Below are 17,797 nucleotides of genomic sequence, written 5' to 3'. Positions count from 1 at the left end.
GACAACAAGACATGCTGGGACAGATCTTCACCTGCTGCCAACACTGTCACCTGCAGTCCATGTCACAGCAGCGAAACGAGCTGGCTCAGAGCTCTGGTCCCCCCATGCCTCACTGGACACAGACTCGCCCCAATAAGAAAACTGGAAACACTTCCTTCAAGTATAAAACTCTCTTGTGGTGTCTGAGTATCTGAGACCTCCTAGAAACAATACCCAAAACTTACAAAAATTACCTTAAGTTACACTCTCTCCTTTCTCTAGCCTGCTTGGGGCATTTTACATCTGCCCGTATACCATACAGAGACAAGGGAGATCACAGCTTACTCAGACAATTCAGCGGAGGGCATGAAAATCCTCATGTATTCATGAAGAAATAACTGTCTTGCACATCAAATCTTGAAGAGAGAAATCTTTGAAATTAGCTTATTTTCTTTATTAAAAAAAAAAAAAAGAAGAAATTCAAGTTGATGAGAGTCTCTGGGTATCAAAACTGTGCGTCTTTTTCCCTCTTTTGTGCTCCTATCAAGCACTGACACAGCAAAGTAGAAGACAGTGCAGGGGGCTGCTGCATGGTCCACAGAGACTGTACAGGCTTTGGACCCAATGGAGAAAGGTTCCCATGTGTCCAACAGCACATGGCTCCAGCCTGGTCTGTCTCCTTGGAGCTAGAGGATCATGGATGATGGTGGTGAGAGCATAAAAGCCCTGCAAAGCAGCACTGTCTCGGGACGTACAGCTACACCGAATGCCACTGGCATCAGAACCTAAACACTTCTGAAACTTCTCCCTTATTTTTCACCCACTTCTCCTGAAGCACAGGGGAGTTCTGGGTGGCTGCAGCAGAGGAGGACAACAAGCCCTCTTTCTGCCTATCCAACAACAATTGTGTGCGTTTGTTCCCCCAAGTATTAACCTACAAGGGAGCCGGCATGGGGCTCAGGCTTACACAGCTGCCAGGTCACTAAGGGTCCTGGGGAATACAGGGAGGTGTGGAATGACTGTGCAACCCCTCCAGCCTCAGGTGAAAGCCCAGCAGAGCCTCGTCTATGTGAACAAAGTGATGTGTGGAGCTGCTGGGACTGCAATCCCAAACGGCTGCCTCAGTGCCGACTGGAATGAAGGCAGGCAGCAGAATAGTCAGCTGTAAGCAACAACGGGGCGCTACGCACCAAGGGAGCAGTGGCACCTTCTAAACACTGGGAACGTAGGAGATGGACGAGACACTGAGTCAGCCTATGGATAGATGGATATGTTCTCCTGTGTCTGGACGATGGCAGGGAAAGATGGCTGAGGCAGGTCTTCAGGCCCACCTCCCGCTGGAAGCGAAGCTGCGGCTGAAGGAGAAGCTGACCTCGCCGTTCTTGTACTTGCCCCAAGCTCCAAAGGGCACTATGACAATCGTGCTGTTGTCTTCACTGCCAAACTGCACTGCCTGAGAGGAGAAACACAGTGTCAGCCCTGATGCTCCACTCTGGTGTGCTCCAGAGTTTTCCACACGATATGCACCATCCAGAACCGCGGTGAGACACCGGCTGTTTCTGTCTATGCCGATGACAAATTCAGCACAGGAACAAGCTGCAGTTACAGTGGACTGGGAGCTAAGCAAGTTAATTGAACTAATGCCTGGCAAGGATGTGGCGAGACCCAGGGTAAGGAGAAAAGTCCAAATCGCTTGGACATGTGGTTGTATACTTGTGTTTTTTAAACTGAAACAAAGAAAAAAAACCCCAACAAGCATGTGGTGCCCAGAGAAGCCCTGGTATTACCTGCTCAGTAACAAAGTGGGCAGCTTCAGCAGGATCATGGCACTGGCTGATGAAGTCGCAGATCTCCTGGCTGTTCACTATGAAGTTAATCCCGTCTGTGGTAAGGACCAGAAAGCTGTCATCTGCGTGATGCAACTGCAATAAAGGCACACGGAATGCACAATGAAGGGGTGAGTGCTGCAAGGCAGATTAACTGCCTTCACGTTGTTACACTCTGTTGTAAAGTACTTTTTCCAGGGGTACTGCCTGCTCTCCTGCTCTCTGTGCGAGGACTAACTGGAACCCCCAGTTCTTGGCTAGCCAAAGGCTGCACCTCGAATCCTCGGGTACATCCATGGGTCACACAGACTGTGTTCCCTGTACTGGAGGAGAGTGTCTTAAGGTGCTTCCAGTTCTAGGAAGCCAAAAGACCAGATCCATTACAAGAGATCAGGTACATTAACCAGTCAGCAAAATTCTTTCTGAAACTCAGGATTTCAAGGGAGACATGATAGCACTGCAGTCACCTCCCTAAACCCCTCAGGCCTAGTGGTGGCATTTTATTAGGACCAATTGAATGTAAGTTCCCGGGGCCCTGGGAGGTGCATTGGAAAAAGTAACAAACAGCGTGAGCTGAAAGGAGAGCCTTCCTGCCAAAGTGAAGGCAACTGTGCTGAATACCTTCTGGGTGGTTAATTTGTATTCCACTGAACTACAGCTATGGTAAGATGCATCCAGCTGCCCTTTCCTTCTCCCCTCTCTCCTCTCAACTGTGCAAACCTCTACATATCCTACTTTTTTTGATGGTGGCCCATCCATATCCCACCTGGTTCTCAGTGATGGTTTTATACCAGCACTCTCCCAAAGTTATTCATTTGACCACAAGACCCAAACAGACTACCACCTCTATATTTCAGTAACGGATATCATCCATTATCTTTCTTCCCTGACGTATTCTTCTGTGAGAAATGGGATTTAGAGGCTGAGCTGGTTGAATCTAGTACCAGATTCTTTTCTGTCCTTTTAGTGTTAATCTGAAACAACTTAATTAGAATTGCTCTCTGGTTTCTTTAGTTAAAAACAACGTGGCCATCAGGCTTCACCTGGGCTCATGTCGTGTGGGTGCCGCCACCTCCATCAAATATCTATGCTGCCCCTTAGTCCGAATGTTGCTGTCCCTGCTAACCAGACCTTCTTTTACCTGAACCCTTTTTGTTTCTGGCAGGGCTATCACACCACTGTTTTTAAGATCCAAATCTCCTATGCTCCGCGTCATTGCAAGTCTACCATTCACGTGAGGTTGTCCCAGACTGTTCCAGGAAACGAAGCCACCGCACTTCTTAATCCTGTCCAGAGGTACAAAAGGAGAAGTGAACGTGAGTTAGTGCTTCCCACCATTACCCCCCTCTCTATCACAATTTCTGTCCCTAGCTACAATGGGGAATGAGGTGTGGAGTGCCTAAGCTGGGACACCGAGGGTTGGCTTTAGCTGTTTGAAGGTTCCATGGAAGGGATATGTCTTGGTGGGCTGAGTCCAGACCTGGGAACCACAGTGCATTTCCTCAGGTCTTGGTTCTAACTTGGCAGTCTTGGACAAGTCTGAACCATGTGGTCGTGGCTCTGTACTGAATCTCAGTTGTGCTGATTTTACTGTTGAGACAGTTTATGCTCGTGGAGGGCTTTCCACATCCACAGTCCTCTAAATGGAACCCAGTGAGTTAACTGGAGCTGTGCTGCTTACTGCCAGCTCAGAGGTGGCCCCAGAGCACTACGTTCGTCTCTACTTTCTTCCTGGCCCAACCCAGCAGCAGAACACAAGCCCATCCTGACTGAGGCCGTGCTCTGGGAAGCCCCATCATCAGCCAGCAGGTACCTCTCCTTCTCCTCCTTTCTTTCTGGAGTATGGTCAATGGTGAGTTTCATGGCCTTTCCCTTTCGGCACAGCAGGGCACGGCTGTCTCCCACACTTGCCACCACCAGCTCAATGCCATCCCGGAGCAGAGCCACTGTTGCAGTGGTCCCAGAGTTCAGCAAAGTTGCTATAAATGCCATATGAAAGAGAGGTTTTAGCACTGCCTCAAAGCGTGGAACTGTTTATAGCAGCAACAGTTTCAACTGGTAAAATGAAGACAACATGTGCTCTACATAACCAGTAAGTAACTGCTTCTAAGTTTAAACTAAATCTACATAGAAAAAAAAAAAAAAAAAAAAAGAACAGAGCAAACATGCATGCATGTAGGACTGGGGAAAGAGAGAGGAAGTGGAAAGGGTAAGTATTTCTGTGCAACAACATGGCTCCATGCAAACAGGGCAAGTGGAACAAAAGCACTGTAAGTTACATGGGCTTCCTTTCAGCCTGTAGCAAATAGTTTTTTCTGTCCCAGTAGCTCACCGTGAGTTACAGTGTTACTGTCCTTATCCCTGGGCACAGTGACTGCACAGGTAGCTCACCATAAAGGTGATGGCTCTTTCCTTCTGTTAGGTGGTGAAGCAGGCAACTGAGGAATAGTCATTGTAGCTCCACGTAGGTCAGCAGAGGAGAAGCAATAGATCCCTCCTTTACCAGTCTGTGGCACCCTCCTGTTGCTGTCAGAGCTGTTACACTCCCCCTCTGCTTCCCCCAGCTTTGCCAAGGGAAAAGGAGTTCAGTCAACAGGCCACTGACCTTTTTCAGGGGGGAACGCTACTCCCTTCAGATCCTGTCAACTTGCTGGAGGTCCCAGTGAAAAGGTGAAGCTGGATTCTGGGATTCTGCCTTGCCTTGTGCCTGCAAACTGATGCAGTCAGGTGGCAGTGGCTGCCCAGACAACCTGCCCGGGGGCACTGCTGGGATCATTTACAGGGTGTAGAGTGACTGCCTAGAGGGCAAAACAGAGCCCTGGATGCTGTGCTCCTTCTCTTGCAGAGAGCTGAGCAGGCTGACTGCACTCAGGGACCTTGGATTACTTGTGCAAGTAAATTTAAGGGATTTTCATTTAGATTTTTACAACACTCAGGAATAATTAGAAGTGCTCGAAAAGAAGAAACGTGAGTCTGCATATTTTAGAAAAGACCTGTAGTTTTATCTGCAGTGAAGAAAATCTGAGAAGAACTGCTCCGCTTTCCTTTTTTATTTTGCTTTTTGAACGGAGTAGTCCCATTTTACAGTTAGTACCTTCCCTTCCTGCAAATTCTGCAAAGGTAACCCAGGGAGAGGTGCCTGGAAAGCAGTAACTCCTGCTGACTTGAGCTATTACTGTAAAACGTCTGGCCAGGACAAGCCTGGAAAACATTTGCATTCACAGCCAAATCCCCTTGAAAGGCCCTCTGTAGGTCACCTGCATTCTGGGCATTTCCAGTTGTTCCAGTTTTTCAAAGCAAGCTAATTCGAGGTGAGTTTTGGGCTCACTTAAGAATATGAATCCCCTGTTATATTCCTGGTATATGTCACTAATAGTTAAATATCTTTCTATCACTGCTTCCGCAGAGCTCAGCTACAACTACCCGGCCCTGCAGCCCTGGCTCTGGGGAATGGAGACAGATCTGAGATAGGACTGCATGTTTGATCCCAAGGAATGCCAGCCAGCCCCATCCCTGACCAGCTGCCAGCAAACAGCAACAGCAATGCAAGTGCTCTGGGGTCTTGACAACCTCTTTCCCCAACCCTATGAGGCCTTAGCACCCTGTAAGTAAAACAGAGCTGGGAGTAAACTGAAGTGCACAAAGCCCTGAAAGATGCATCGAGCCTTGTTGTGCAGTGAAATCAGCGAGCTGATGGATCAAAAGGGAAAACACCCTCACAAAACAGTGTTAACTAAGCTTGTGTTATTATTTAAAACAGGTATTATTACTGCAGCAAGGACTTGGTTTAGCTGTACACTGAAACAAGATGTCCATCGTGAACATCAGGCAAGTCAAACCTTGGACTATGTCACAGCTGCCATGCAGGCTGTGATATTCCAAACTAGATGCTGGCAGCTTTGGACTATTCAGGCAAACACTGACATCCTGTTTCTAATTTGAAGCAAGGACTAGTCTGGTGCAGCCTCACTTTGAGGCACGTTATGAAAATGAGATGCTAACAGGTGTGATTAGGAATTTTAGTAGAACCAGTAAAATACCTGTTTTAGCCAACAGTTAAAAGAAATGAAATAAAGAACCTACATAAAACTACCTTCTTTTTTTTTTTTTTTACGGAAAATAGATTTTACTTAGACATTCAAATTAACGCAGAATTGCTGCTACTTTCCCATTTCATGCTGTGGGTTTGAGTCTATGCTGAGAAGCACAAGCTGTTTCTGAAAAAGTTAAGATCCGTAGCCTTCAATTCATAGAAGACTTGGGAACATTTGGGTGAACCTGCCTCTTTTGAGTACAAACTCCCAAAGAAAAGAACTGCTATCACAAAATCAAGTGATGGTACTAAAGAACAAGTCAAGATATTTTCCAGAATTGTGGTAATGCACATAGTGACTTGATAGTTTATTGGTTAAATAGCACTTCGAGAAAAAAACACGAATCCTGCTCATGATCTTTTCTTGGAACCAGTTCATGATCTGGGTAGGGATGCAAGAACGTGGATGCAGCATTATGCGATTTCTAGCACAGCTCAAACCCACAGGAATGATGATGGGATAACATTTCTAATGCTTTACTACAACTGCTGCTAGTTTATTTAACAATACAAAATACGTTGCATCAGCATATGTATTGGTTTTAACAATTAAAGAGTTTATTTTGTTTTCCTAACGATATCACTATAAAACTAAGATCTTTCAATAGGTTCTTAACACTCACTGGACAACTTTTACTGCAAGTCATCTCAACTAATGTGACAAAGAGGATGTGGGAACCTTCCAGTAGTCCAGGCTAGGAACCGCCGGACTCCTTCACCTGGGACAAAATTAAGCAGATCTCTCTTTCCACTGAAGCCCAGCACATGTCCAGGGCCTCCAGTTCTAGAGCTGCTGACCAGGTACAGTGTCTGCCACAAATAACACGCACACAGAGGCAAATAGGAAATTCACCCAGGGACTTTGTTCAAACAAAATAAACCTGCAACACTGGAGATGAAAGAGTAAGGGCTGCAGAACAAGGGGATGTATCACGCTCGGGTTTGCCTGCACTGTCTGTGCAGGTCAGATGGGAAGCACTTCAGGCTTGCATGTGCATCTCTGGCCACAGATAAATCAGCCTCGGTGCTTCTGGGAAATTGCCACTGTTCTCACCTTCTTTCTATAGCTGTGTGACAAAACTATTTTAGATTCAGACAAAATGAAATTTGCATTTTTTTTGTTCCCCCCCTGTGGAGGTAAGTAACCAACCAACAAATCAACCAAAGAATTTTATCAATGCTAAAGGGCCAGCTGCCTCGTATATGGCAAGAGTGGCCACTTTAATGAACATCTTCAGTACAGAATGTGGCCAAATCTGTTTCCTCAATTTATTTATTTTTATATATATATATATATATATATTTATATATAACATCAAAATGGGGAGTCCAAACCAGTGTCAAGTGAAATGGGGCCATCTTAAAGGCACTGAATAGAAGTATATGAATTGTTCTGACCCATGGGAAGTATGCGAAATTAACATCCCTTTAACATTGTAATTAGTAGCTTTTAACTTGATTAGGTAATAATCAGGGTCCTTGGATAAAAAGGCTTCGTTTGCAATGTTGATGGATTTAGGAAATACTTAAGTACAATTTCTGCAGCTCTCCCTTTTCCTCAGTGTTGCAGGTTAACATATGTAAAGAAATAAAAATCATTTTTTGAATGGCAACTTGAAAAAAAACCAACAAACCCAAACCCCACTACTTTAAAAATTTCATTATTTTTAAATAACTTTTGCTGTTTGCTCAGCATAATAATGTTCAAGAGGCACCTTTCAAATACAGATACACCAGTTAATACCTGGCTATGTTTTAATAAGATGGCTATTCTAGAAGTGACTGGTCAACGTGGACAGAATCCCTGTAGTTTTCTCCCAAGCAGTGGCTCGCAGTGAACAGCAGCAGTAACAATACCTTGTATGACTGCACTGAGCCAGGAGAGGGTTTATCTTACATTTCTCCAGGGAAGTGCTCAAATTCCCTCAAGCACACAGTTCACAGTCTTATTTCAGCCCTTGCCGAGTAAGGCTATTCAGCCTTTACATTTCAGTTTTTATGGCTGGTCAAAAATATCCAAAAATTCTGCCCATCTGTGGCAGTTGTCCAATGGATAATGACATTGGTTGGATGTGAGCTTCCTTTGCTATGTCCTATACCTAAGTTTAGCTGTGACTTGAAAGTGACTGGTTACATTTAAATGTGTGGAAGGGAATGAAAATGCATTTTTGAAGAGATACCAAACGCCAAGCTCCAGGGGCTCAGGCATATCTCCAAACTGTTAATGATTAGACAGGATTTAGGCAGAGGACAGATTATCCCAGACACGCCTACAGCAAGTTTTTTATGCTTTTGTGTGAAACAACAGGTACAGATTGCTGTCAGAGTGACAGTCTCCAGCAGGCCAGCACAGCCCTCCAACAGCACTAGTGAACTGCATGCCAAACACAGTAGCAGTACCTTTTTTTTTATTATTATTATTGAAAGCTCACAGAAACTATTATGCTATGCATTTTCCATCTGTAATTTCCAATATGTTATAATTGTAAAGTGGACCTACAAACGGCCATGCTCCTGAAGATGTAGCTAGGGGCTCCAACAAGGCACATCTCTAGTCCTGTTGAATTTGTGCCATTATGTAAGGGTTTTACCCCTTAAATAGTAAATAGAAACAATGCCTCAAACATGCAATCTTGGCTACAGGGATTTGTCCCAGGAATTAGGTTCCTTCAAACACCCAGGTAGGTATACACTCAGGTCAAATTTGGATGTGTGTTAGTAAAGATCTGGATATCCTCAACATGCACTGTTTGGGTTTTTTTTGCAGACACAGAGAAAGGAGTGAGCCCTGGAAGGGACATTTACGGGAACAAGACTAAGCTATCATTCTCCACTTCATCAGCTGTGGCCAGGTTTCCAAAGGAGGTCAGTCTTGGGGAGCATCCAGTGTATCCCAGACACACCATTACACAACCAGCCACCATCTTCAAGATATTTTAGCAACTGTCTTGACTGTCACATCTAGAATAGCCACAATTAATCAGACATTTTGCTGGCAAACCGAATCAGTTTGGAATTAGACTTCTACCAGACAGATGCCAAGCACTGAAATTTTATGTAACTTTCAAAACATGAGCAACAACAAAAATATCCACACAAAGCAGTCAAAACACGGTATTGAATTATTTTAGCAACCGATATGCAACAAGTTTAATCCGTTCATAAGTCCGCACCCTGTTACTCCATTCTTTGCCTTAGAGCTTGATTTTCAGCCAAGAGCACTGGGCACTTAGATCCCACAGGCTCCTCCAAGAGCTTGCAGGTGGCTCAGCCTACCTGAGAAACACTGAGTGCCTGCCAGAGTGTGGCCCCTATGGATGTCTGACAACGCTTTAACCTTCTATTTTGCTTGACCTCAAGCTTTTTTAATTAAGAGGGCTTGTCCAGTACCCTGGTAACCATTGCATAAGTTTGCTGGCATTAGGCAGCACCAGTTAGTTAAATGATATGAAAAAATCCTACAAGCAGTTCTAAAATGCTCAGCTTGCTGCACCACTTGTCTGTGAAATATTGTTCTCATCCAGTTCTGTAAGTCTCAGGTACAAAATATTCTAATTGGAAACCATTTTCAGAATAACAGAATAATATAGCAAGCACAGTTCTCAATCCTTCTCATCAAGGAGCCGCTCTGACACTCAACAGAGGTCACTGCAATGAGCCAAACCAAGAGCTATCCTACTCAAAGGGGGGAAGGGAGGGGGATGAATAGATCTTCATGTTAATGAAAATTAAAGGTTCTGATCCAGGGAAGCACATAAACTAGCATTCAAATGCTGTATTGGATTTGGGCTTCTAAGAAAACATATTTGCAAGGAGGCTCTAGGACAAAAAGCACGACTGCTCTACTGATGAGTCTCTCATGAGCTCAGTTAAAACTCAACCCATAGGTCAAAACTGACTCCTGACTTTTTTACCACTGAAATACAATGGGAAAATGAAATTTATAGATTTAATACCTTTAAGGGCTGCATTTCAGGACTGAAGAATTTTTTCATGATACCTTAGCCTGTACCAAGGAAGAAGAAAGGTATGTATCCCTCACAGTGCTGCAACAGTCAGGCCACCTGCCCTGCCAGGAAATAGTTTGGGTCCACTTAGATTCATCTAGCAGTTAAAGTGCAGGAAGCCTTTCCATTACTTGATTGTAGTCATTCCCTGCTTAAGAAAAGCAGCTTGAGAATACAGTATCACTTCAGTCCCTAGAGGGCTTTGTTGGTTTCCAGTCTTTCTTGGAGAGAAGAGTTTTACAGTTTCTGTTCTGGAACAGCCTCGATCAGGTTGCTTGTACCAGAGCCTGCACCAGCACTGGGACAGATTTTTCGTTTGTTTGGAGTGGGGAAGATGGGTTTGGTGGCTGGGGTCTTTTTATTGTTGTAGGTTGTTGTTGTTTTTGTTTTTGTTTTTTTTTAATTGGGATTGGTTTTGGTTTTATTTTTAAGACTGGCTAAACTGACTCTCAAAATTTTATCTAACGGCCAAGAAAACTCCTGGTACAGGCACCTCTATTTTCCTTGCCAAGTTACTCTCCATAAGTTCCAGTTGCTGGAACTGGAACTTCAGATGTACTTAGTCTCTAGACATATACACAAGAACTTCATTAACAGCCAGGATTACCAAGTCTAAAAGGGCTGGTGCCAGCTTTACCACAGCCTTACCACAGCCAAACTTGTTTTCCTCTTCACTGTTTTTTTCCCTTTCACACTCAGCTACTCCTGTGATTCTGTTTGTGCAGAAGCAATATCAATTGCATTAATTGTGGCTTATGTTCCTCCTCAGGTGCAGCAGCCAAGTTAGAAAGGGGAACTTTGACACTGCTGCTTTTAAACCATAGGAATAACAGCTTCAAAACAAACAAACAAACATATAAAAACAACACTTCCCCCACACACACAAAAGCCCAAACAAAACCAGCCCTCCCTCCACGTTTCTTGCACAATAAAATTATGGTTCTTGCAAATCTAAATTGCTCTTTGCTACCTTGACAAACACTGTCCTTGACATAATCACATTAAGAGAAATTCACTGATGATTATGCTCACGTTCAGATTCATAACTCCCACAGTAAATTTGATTGAGACTTTCAGTAGCTGTTTTTATTTAAGGAGGTAAACCATAATTGTTTCATTTGCAGTTAAGTGATCAGAGCTAAATCCTGTGTTAAGTAAAACTGTTTTCAAGCACTTTTCTGGACATTTTAGTGCAATACTACTGAGCAAATAAGACATACTTTATTGTCCACACTCATAGGAGTAGAATATCTTTTTACCTACCATCAGCAGAGAGATTAGCATGCCTTTCATATGCTTTGTTTATTTCTAGAAAAGCTTTGCTCAAAACATTCTCCAAGTTCTCCTCCTCAGCAAGAAATTCCCTGGAAACAAACAAGCAAACAAAAAACTAAACTTCTTTCCAAGAAATACACATCTTGATCAATCTGCTTCATACTCCTATCTCCTCCTTGCTCACACTGAATAATGCTGCATTTCAGTGAAAAGGTAACATGATTTTACTAATGACCTGCACTGGAAGCAATTTACTGGAAGTAATTTTGCAAATATGTGAATTCCTCTTCCAACATCCGGGGATGGGATAGAGAGAAAAGAGTGTAAGGAAACTGTAGTGACTGTAAGCAATCACAGTGACCCCACGTGAAAACAGTCAATTCACACTCTCCCTGTGTTCCCAGTCATTTTATGGATGGTGAGTAAAATCGTGTTTTGCCTTTGTGGGCTTGCTCGATGGGGCAGCCACACCACAGAGTAAGTAGTTCATGGCGTGTCTATTCCACCTGGTGCTCCTGCTGTCCCGTTAGGACAGGTGGCTACGTAATCTAGGAGGATTAACAACAATGTAAAACCCTCCGATTCTCTCTCAGCCCTAAGGAAGGAATCTCTACTGACATTTATTTGACACACATTCACTTGATGTGCACTTACTTAATATATTTTTCCATGTATTTGTCACAGAAGTCAGCTGCTGCTGCCCCACCATGTCCATCGTATACTGCAAAGTACAGGATATCCTCCGTCAGCTGAGAATAATCGAACCGGTCTTCGTTCTCCTTGCGTTTCCCGATGTGGCTCGCGCAGCCCACGTTGGTCAGGCTCACTTTAGGAATCGGCTTCCCGTACTTTATGCTTGGTGGGAGGAGAATGGGCTCGTCAATGCGATTGTCCCAGATGCCAAAGGTGTCCCATGTGGTCGGCCGCCCGCTCCCATCCGGATCAAAGCGGGAAGCACGGCGCTCAGAGCTGGAGGTGTAGCAGGCGCCTGTCGGGCGCTTCTCGTCTTGCAAGAGGCGGGACGTGAGCACGGCTCTCCTTCTTACTTGATACCCTCCATTTCGTACCAAATTAATTAAAGTAGCTGTTGACATAACTTGTCTTCACAGAACTTCTCAGGAAAAAAAAAAAAAAAAGATCAGGAGTAAAAGACACTGTGGCTGCCGGAATGTCCTGGAGAACAATGAGGAAACTGATCAGGAAACAAGAAGCGCGGGAAAGGGAATTTTCAGTTACATCATTCAGGAAACAGTGTCACCCTCAGAGCCCGCTAATCATGCCGAGCACAGCTCTGCCTAGAAGCAAGTACAGGGCGGTCTGCGTGACTCACTGAGAAACGATCCCACACTCAGCAGCCCACACTGAAACCAGAACAAGGTAAGGCATTCCTGCTGGCCACCTGCAAAATGACATCCTGCATTTTCAATGGTTGGGGCGGTTGTGATGGAGAAAATGAGAGTGATAACGACTTTGCTAAAATATGAGTAGGCGAAAATAGGAGATAAGGTTGTGAAAATGAGCTTATCGTACATGCTCTTCAAACATCCGCACTGTGGCTCCCCGGGGGAAAAGGGGGAAGAAATGTATTTGCCTAGATTTTAAAGCGTTTTTTCATCTGCACAGGATATTCAGTTCTGTCACATTTATGGAGGTCTTGAACAATGCTTTTCATCACAAACCTGCACAGTTAATTGTGATTTTGTGTGTGTGTGTGTGCTAAGAATGACCACTAAGTGTATCCATGGACATCCACAACTGCACCCACAATTTTCCCCCTTAAACAAATCCCATGCAGCTATTTGCTGTTCTGTCTGGCCTGAAGTTCTCTGCCACATAACCCTGAAATGTATTCCTTTGGCTAACACAGGCAAGCAAGATCTTCTGCTGGCTTCTCAAATCTCTTTTGCTGTCCAGATAAATTAAAACACTCTCCTTGGCTCAGCACAGACAAAAATTCACTAATGATGACTCATCTAGCACGCTGAAAAATGTAGAAAGATTGGCTTATTTGACCTTTTGTACAGTAAAAGCTAACTCGGTGAAAGTCTGGGATGCAGTTTGTGATAACTACATGTTGTTGCACCAGAGTAATTTGAACTGGACCATCAGATCACTGTAACGAACCACACAAAATTTTAAGAGAGGGATTTCTAACTTAATTGTTTAAAGTTTGCTGAGAGCAAAACTATGAGTGGAAGGTATTATATGCCATAATAAAGGAACTAAAAATATCCAGGCTTATGGTGAATGCAAAAAAAAAAAAAAAAAAGGCAGCAGAGTAGCCTGATGTAATCAAACAGAAAAGAGCAATATCTGTAGGTCCGAAATATTTGTTAAAAATGTGTTTTTAAATTGCCACATAAAATCCATGTGGTTGTAAAAAAACATGCAGTCAAAGGTAACTTAAGTGGTTGCTTCAGCAAAAAATGGCAGTGACACAGCTTTTGGGAGGTCTTCGTTAAACTCATTCACAGCTCAAAGCATGTTGGTTTAGACACTCTCTGTTTACCTTTCATGCAATTTCTGCATGGAAAGAGGAAAGGTTTCTTTACTTAGCACTTAAAAGTTAACTCTTGACTTGATAAAAGGCTGAATATTCTGGAAATCACTTTTGTTGCATCAGTTGAATGTGGAAATACTTGGAATTTAGGATTTTCCATTTTACTTCAGGGTGATGGCAATATCACACCCTTATTTCAGTGCACTTACAGGTATTTAAAAACTGATTTACATTCTTGAGTTGCTTTTTGTTTCCTGTTATCCTTGACTCATAACAACAGCACATTAACCTCCTTCTGTGAAACAAAGCACCAGCAAATTGAAAGCCTGACAATTAACAAAACCCACACTCCTTTTCACTTCTGTCAGCTTGAGAAGAGAACATGAAATGCTACCTATATTTAGATTCCCCTGTATCCACAGCATGAATCAGAGGATCAGTCCAAATCCACAAGCTAATTCATGCATTTGTTCCCTATCAAATTCAACTCTCAGAAGGCCTCCTATTCCGGCCAAAAATAAATGCTGACGACAGTTTTGGTTTTCAAGCGCCTCTGCAAGTCAGGAGCAGGAACCTGCTCTTCAGTTCCTGTTATGTAAACAGCGTTTGCTTTCAGCTAGACACACAGCAGTCCGTGCTTTGCTAGCTGGTATGTCTGCAAACACGAACTGAGGTATTGAAAAGGGGGAGGGAGGTGGGGGGGGACAGGCACTGCTGCTAAAGCCAAAGTCCAAGATGGACAGTTCTAGATGGAAATCTGCTTTGAGGCGCTCCATCTGATCCTGTTCACCTGTACACACTGAACTCAGAGAAACAGTTCCTGGAGGCGGGAAGGGAAATAGAATGCTTAAAGCGGTGAGCTATTAAAACTGTAGTGGTGCCCCTTTTTACAGGGCTGGCTGCTGCTGCTGCTGCTCAGCAGATGGAAATTTTCCAGGCTGCCAGAAGAGAAGGAGGGGTAAAAAAAGGAAACCCGGAAGAAAGCGAAGGCATGCCTGCTGCCCCGGGGGATCCGACGTATGTGAAAAGGAATGTACAACTCCGAGTGCACTTGCTTCGCACGCTTTCCAAGCCCCACAGATGCAGGCAGGACCGCGGGGTATGTTAACTGTTATGTTAAGCTCGGCTTAAATCAGAGGGTTGGTTGTTGGTGGTTTTTTTTTAAATCGGTGACAACCTAATCACGCCCCCCCCGCCTCCTTCCCCCAGCCTGGACTGCAAACTGCACACAAACAGCAGCAATTTAACGACGACTCCGCTGCAATTTACCAATCACGAATTACTCATCTGCTAATTACGGAGCCGGATTTATTCTGAGCATCATGACAAAAGCCGCGCGGTTCGTCGGGCAGCGGCGTTCGAGCCCCCACTCCCCGGCATTCCCAGCCCTTCTCCCTGCCGTTCCCAGCCCCTCTCCCTGCCGTTCCCAGCCCTTCTCCCTGCCGTTCCCAGCCCCTCTCCCTCCCGTTCCCAGACCCTCTCCGTGCCGTGCCAGCCCCGCGGGGGCAGCGGCGGCCCTGCCGCGGCCCTTCCCGCCCAGCAGCCGCCGGGAGACGCTTCCGCACCGCGGATCCCGCTCCCCGCGGCGCCCTCCCCTCGCTCACCCCCAGCCCCGGCGCTGCCCCGGGGGGCCGGCCCGGCCCGGCCCGGGGAGAGGCGGCTCTTACCTCCTCCCGCGCCCGGGCACCGGCGGCAGCGCCCCAGCGGTGCGAGAGCGGCGCCTCCCCGGCCGAGGCTGCGAGCGCGGCCCCGCTGCTGCCTCCTGCCGCGCCCCGGCCCCGCCCGCCCAGCCGGCCCCCGCCAATCGGCCCCACCAATCGGCCCCGGCCGCGGCCGAGCCTCCCCCGCCGCCCCCGCCCCGCCTCCCGCGGGGCTCCGGCCTCTCCTTGCGCGGGAGAGAGGGGTTGCGGCGGCAGGAGGAGGAGGAGGAGGAGGAGGAGGGAGGCGGGAATGGCCTTGGCCGAGGCGCTGGAGTCGGGCTGGTGGCGGTGTGCCCGCGCAGCCCCCGGTTGCACAGAATCATAGAGTCAATTAGGTTGGAAAAGACCTCTGAGGTCAAGTCCGGACTGTCACCCAACACCACCATGTCAGCCAGGCCACGGCACCAAGTGTCACGTCCAGTCTTTCCCTAGACACCTCTGGGGGGGTGGTGACTCCACCACCTCCCTGGGCAGCCCATTCCAGTGTCTCATCACCCTTCCTGTGAAGAAATTCTTCCTAATGTCCAGCGTAAACCTCCCCAGGTGCAGCTTAAGACCATGTCCTCTCGTCCAGGGAGAAGAGGCGGACCCCCACTTGGCTACAGCCCCCTTTGGCTGTCGGCAGGTGGAAGCTCCATTGTGGGGACAGCCAGGCTGTGCCTGCAGCTGCTGCCCCAGGGCTGCTCAAGAGGCCGGTGGAAACAGCCGTGACATCTTTACAGGAAAATACAGCCACAGATTCAAAACACCCCTGTGAGTGCTGCTCGGAAGGTGGCCGTCTCTATGGGAAAGGCCCTGCTGCCTCCTTAAGTGACCCGTGTCCAAGTGGGAGCATAAAGAGATCATTAGCTTTGTGCTGTGCTCCTGCCGACACAGTCTTTGACCTTTGACGCAATTTGGCAAATCGGATGGCTCTTATTACAAAAGCCTTTGAAACACGCTGTCCCTTCCACTCTGTGCTGTCCGCGGGGGATCAGAGGACTTGAAAACGGACACCTGAAGAGAAAAAAGAGAGCCAGGGCAGTTTCCATGGGAGTTTAAGGGGGCCACTGTCAAGTTTATCCCAGATATTTGTGAGGTAAGAAAGCTTTTGTGTTGTTGAAGTGAGGGGTTTGGTTTGTTTGTTTTTATTTCAAGAGCATTATCTCCTCTAACTTTTCTTTGTGATTAAGGTCACCTTGTAAAAAGCCCTTTAAGACATGATACTGGACCCATAGGTTTACAAACTGGCAATTTCAATTTCCCAACCAAGGACTTCACAAAGGCACCAGTATTTCAGGAAACTAAGTTATTTGATCTCATGACTATGGATACAGATTCTTAAAAACTTAAACCTGTGTATCTATACCGAGTGCTGTTATTAGGTGGCAATCCTTAACCTGTCAAAGCTGCCAGTCATATTAGCATCCGCTGCAACGTCACCTTTGCCGTGTTCTGAAAGAAGCTTGATGTCAGCTGTCTCCCTTCTGTATTCAGCAGGGGACAGCTAAGCAGTCCTAGTGCCCACTGCACGGTGTGTCTTGACTGCAAACCCCATCAACTTCTGGCCAGAGAAGCAGCAATAAAATCCCTCAGAGCTCTCACTGTACAGGTCTACTTGTGGATGAAGAGGCTAGGTGAGCAGGGAGCACCTACCAGAGTGCTCTGATTTCCAGTTGTGTGGTGTCTCACTCAGCATTCAGAATGAAATTTGACCTTGTGAATCTTTTGGGGATGGCAACGCTGTCATCTGTCACTGCGGGTTGTATTTCCTTGGTTCCCATTTTTCTGTGGTGAGATGGAGGAAAAACAATGCTCTGTGGAAACCAGCTCTCCTGGCATTGGACAAAGAGCAGCAGATCTCCTGAGCAGAAGTGACCCAGACTAGCGCAGTGATTTATTGAGAACAAACCCAGCATATTTCCTGTAAAACAAAAAACAAAAATTTACAGAGTGGCATCAGCAGGGGCTTCCAAGAAGTGTCAGGGTCATATATGATATGGAGGCACAAGTGCCAGGAAACAATTTCTGCCCCATATATTTTGCAGTGAAAGGCCAGCATGGAAGTTTTAAATGTTTTACTGCTTTATGTGCAGTGGAATTACTCTTATATTTACGGGGTTTTGGAAGGCAAGTGGGAGGTAGCTGAAGTGGCAGCAGTATGGAATTTGAGGTGGCTGGAGAAAGAATAGAAAGCAGAAGAAATAGCTCTGTGAGAAGGCAGCAGGCTTGAAGACGAGGCCGGGTGTCAACATCAAAAATATGCAGAGGAACAGATTGGGGCATGGGGCAAGGGGATGGGCTGCGGTGCAGCAGTTGGTACTTTGTGGGGCCTCTGACAGCACTCAAATGGCAGGAGGCAAAAAAAAAATCAGAAACCGGAAGGGCAGGAACTTGAGCTATGCAACATCTGTTTTTGACTGCAAACTGTTAATTCA

At 45.9% G+C, this 17,797-nt stretch overlaps 1 protein-coding gene across 2 annotated transcripts; it reads right to left on the bottom strand.

The window, feature by feature from the left end:
- Positions 1-411: 411 nt before the first annotated feature.
- On the bottom strand, positions 412-16,079 carry PPM1K (protein phosphatase, Mg2+/Mn2+ dependent 1K). 2 transcript variants are annotated; one of them, XM_027884400.1, is made up of 7 exons: positions 15,976-16,079; positions 11,835-12,372; positions 11,169-11,269; positions 3,619-3,784; positions 2,947-3,091; positions 1,767-1,901; positions 412-1,432 (listed from the first exon to the last, which is right to left on the bottom strand). In XM_027884400.1, the coding sequence occupies exons 2-7, from the start codon at positions 12,272-12,274 to the stop codon at positions 1,301-1,303; spliced, it is 1,119 nt and encodes a 372-aa protein (XP_027740201.1). In that variant the 5' UTR covers positions 12,275-12,372; positions 15,976-16,079; the 3' UTR covers positions 412-1,300. The 2 variants fall into 2 exon arrangements, with proteins under 2 accessions (XP_027740201.1, XP_027740200.1); XM_027884399.1 differs by lacking the exon at positions 15,976-16,079 and adding an exon at positions 15,348-15,436.
- Between the last annotated feature and the right edge of the window lie 1,718 nt (positions 16,080-17,797).

Source organism: Empidonax traillii, unplaced genomic scaffold, assembly GCF_003031625.1.
Source record: "Empidonax traillii isolate 1590-97213 ecotype Southwest subspecies unplaced genomic scaffold, ASM303162v1 scaffold144:size1428860, whole genome shotgun sequence".
NCBI classification, from domain to species: Eukaryota; Metazoa; Chordata; class Aves; order Passeriformes; family Tyrannidae; genus Empidonax; species Empidonax traillii.
This window is presented reverse-complemented; position numbering and strand designations above follow the sequence as displayed.